General features: G+C 65.7%; 1 protein-coding gene across 1 annotated transcript in view; it reads left to right on the top strand.

Annotated features, from left to right (window-relative positions):
- The first annotated feature begins 354 nt into the window (after window positions 1-354).
- The window catches only part of PSMD3 (proteasome 26S subunit, non-ATPase 3), a 3644-nt gene continuing 1272 nt past the window's right edge, over window positions 355-2726 (top strand). The window contains exons 1-8 of the mRNA XM_026864598.1: window positions 355-651; window positions 946-1083; window positions 1292-1428; window positions 1528-1718; window positions 1913-2016; window positions 2117-2231; window positions 2413-2532; window positions 2615-2718. Coding sequence (XP_026720399.1) covers window positions 355-651; window positions 946-1083; window positions 1292-1428; window positions 1528-1718; window positions 1913-2016; window positions 2117-2231; window positions 2413-2532; window positions 2615-2718 — 1206 coding nt within the window. The remainder of the gene's footprint in view (window positions 652-945; window positions 1084-1291; window positions 1429-1527; window positions 1719-1912; window positions 2017-2116; window positions 2232-2412; window positions 2533-2614; window positions 2719-2726) is intronic.

Raw genomic sequence — 2726 nt, 5'->3', positions numbered from 1 at the left:
CGGCACAGACAGAGCCAAGCTCCAGCGGGTGCCGGGGGGGTCCCCATTCTGCCTTCCCCCAATCTCCCAGCCCTGGGAAGGGGCAGGTGTGAGGCCAGAGCCCCCCTGCCCCATCCCAAGCCGTCGTCGCCGTCCTGCCGCGGGGAGGCCGCTGCCCAGGCGTGTTTGGCCGCAGACGGGGCCTGTGGCGGCTCCCAGGAGAGCGACCGGCGAGAGCCATCGCTCCTTCCTCCCCCGGTTTATCTGCGCTTACAGGAAACCCCTTCTCCCGCTCCAGCCCCCTGCCCCGGGCAGGGATGGCCGCGGGGTGAGGTCAGGTCACTCGGGACACCGAGGCCGCGCACCGCCGCTGCCATGGGCAGACGGAGGGACCGGAGAGCAGCAGGACGGGGCACCCGGAGGGATCCCGGCTCCGGCTTCGCTCCGCCGCGTCCTGACCGCGGCCGCTGCGCTCCCGCAGACATCAAGGAGCACGTGAAGCAGCTGGAGAAGGCCGTGTCGGGGAAGGAGCCGCGCTACGTCCTGCGCGCGCTGCGGGCTCTGCCCTCCACCTCGCGCCGACTCAACTCCAACGTGCTTCACAAAGCCATCAACGGCTTCTTCACCTCCAACAGCACCATGCGGGACTTTCTCCTCGGCTTCCTGGAGGAGGTACGGCAGCGGGGGACGGGGAGAGGCGCCCGGCTGCGGAGGGGACACCGTTCCCGCGCCGAGGAGCCTCCGGAACGCCGCTGTGCAGGGCGGGAGGGCACTGGGAAGAGCGGGGGCTTGGGGACGCTTGGGACTTGCAGGGGAGGTGGGATGAGTCGCTGCAGGTCTCGGCAGGGATGGGACTGTAGTGCCAGCAGCCCGGGCTGGCTGTTGTCACACCTCAAGCTGTCACCCGGGACAGGCTGGGGAGCGCGGGAGGGGCGGGGGTCCAGCACGTCTCTCTCCCCCCTCCAGTCCATGGACACGGAAGCTGAGCTGCAATTCCGCCCGCGGACGGGGAAGGCGGCCTCAGCCCCTCTCTTGCCAGAAGTGGAGACCTACCTCCAGCTGCTGCTCGTCATCTACCTGATGAACAGCAAGCGATACCCGGAGGTGAGATTCCCTGAGCTGCCAGCTCGCAAGCTGAGCTCTTCGTGCGGCGCTCCTGCCCCGGGGACCTGCCCATCTGCAGCACCCCCCTTTCCCTTTGTTTCAGCTGTTGTTTGAAGGCAGCGCCGGGCTCAGTCCTGCAGCCCTGTCCGTCTCTCTGCTCTTCCCGGGCAGCAGTTCCTCTGCTCTGACCTCTCTTCCCCTCCTGCAGGCTCAGAAAGTGTCCGACGACCTGATGCAGAAGATCAGTTCCCAAAACCGCCGCGCCCTTGACCTGGTGGTGGCAAAATGTTATTACTACCACTCCCGCATCTATGAATTCCTGAATAAACTCGACGTGGTCAGGAGGTAGGGTGGGTCCTGCGTGCGGGCTCTCCCTGAACCCCCTGCCAACGAGTGAGGCTGTTTCTTTCCTCCTCCCTGACACGCTCTGTCCCTTTCCTGCAGCTTCCTGCACGCCCGGCTCCGGACGGCCACGCTGCGCCACGATGCAGACGGACAGGCCACGCTCTTGAACCTGCTGCTGAGGAATTATCTCCACTACAACCTCCACGACCAAGCAGAAAAACTCGTCTCCAAGTCCGTGTTTCCCGAGCAGGCCAACAACAACGAGTGGGCTCGGTACCTCTATTACACAGGTGAGACACAGAGGGTCCCGCACGGCGCTGGCAGCTTGGGCTGCGCCCCAGATCGAGGGCTCCGGCTCCCCGGAGAACCCCGTTGAGCAGCTGGAGATGGGGCTTCCAGGCAGGATTTGAAGCCCCGTCGGGGTGGATCCAGCTGGATTCACTCGGTGGCTTTTCCAAACGCCTTCCGCCCCGTGTGACCGCAGGGCGCATCAAGGCCATCCAGCTGGAGTACTCGGAGGCGCGGAGGACCATGACCAACGCGCTGCGGAAGGCGCCGCAGCACACGGCCGTCGGCTTCAAGCAGACGGTGAGCGGGGACGGGACGTTTGTCAGGGTTTGGAACCTCCCGGGGACGCTCTCTGGGGGTTGGGCCCCGCGGGGTCTCACCGTGTCTCTCTCTGCTCAAGGTTCACAAACTGCTCATCGTGGTGGAACTGCTGCTGGGGGAGATCCCGGACAGGCTCCAGTTCAGACAGCCCTCCCTCAAGCGCTCGCTCATGCCCTACTTCCTCCTGACTCAGGGTACGACCGGGGCCTCTCGTGGCCCCCCCACTCCCCTCTCGTGGCCCCCCGACACCCCTCTGGGACCCGAGGCAGCAGCTCCTGGGAGGAGAGGACAGGCCTGGGACTCGGCCCTTCCTCGGGTTCCCCGCCACACCCCAGCCCTCGCTCCTCCTCCCCATTAAGAGCTTCTCTCCTCCAGCCGTCAGGACTGGAAACCTGGCCAAGTTCAACCAAGTTCTCGATCAGTTTGGGCACAAGTTCCAGGCCGACGGCACCTACACCCTGATCATTCGTCTGAGGCACAACGTCATCAAGACGGGTAAGAGACCGTCACGGCCGCGGGCTCGGCGTGCCCGGCGCTGCCTGGCCCGGGCGGCTCCACTCTCCTTCCTCCCCCGCAGGCGTCCGCATGATCAGCCTCTCCTACTCCCGCATCTCCCTGGCTGATATCGCCCAGAAGCTGCAGCTGGACAGTCCGGAGGATGCGGAGTTCATCGTCGCCAAGGTAGCTCC

Source organism: Athene cunicularia (genome assembly GCF_003259725.1).
Source record: "Athene cunicularia isolate RWA chromosome 27 unlocalized genomic scaffold, athCun1 chr27_part1, whole genome shotgun sequence".
NCBI lineage: Eukaryota > Metazoa > Chordata > Aves > Strigiformes > Strigidae > Athene > Athene cunicularia.
The sequence above is the reverse complement of the archived record's forward strand: the minus strand, read 5'-3'. Positions and strand labels throughout refer to the sequence as shown.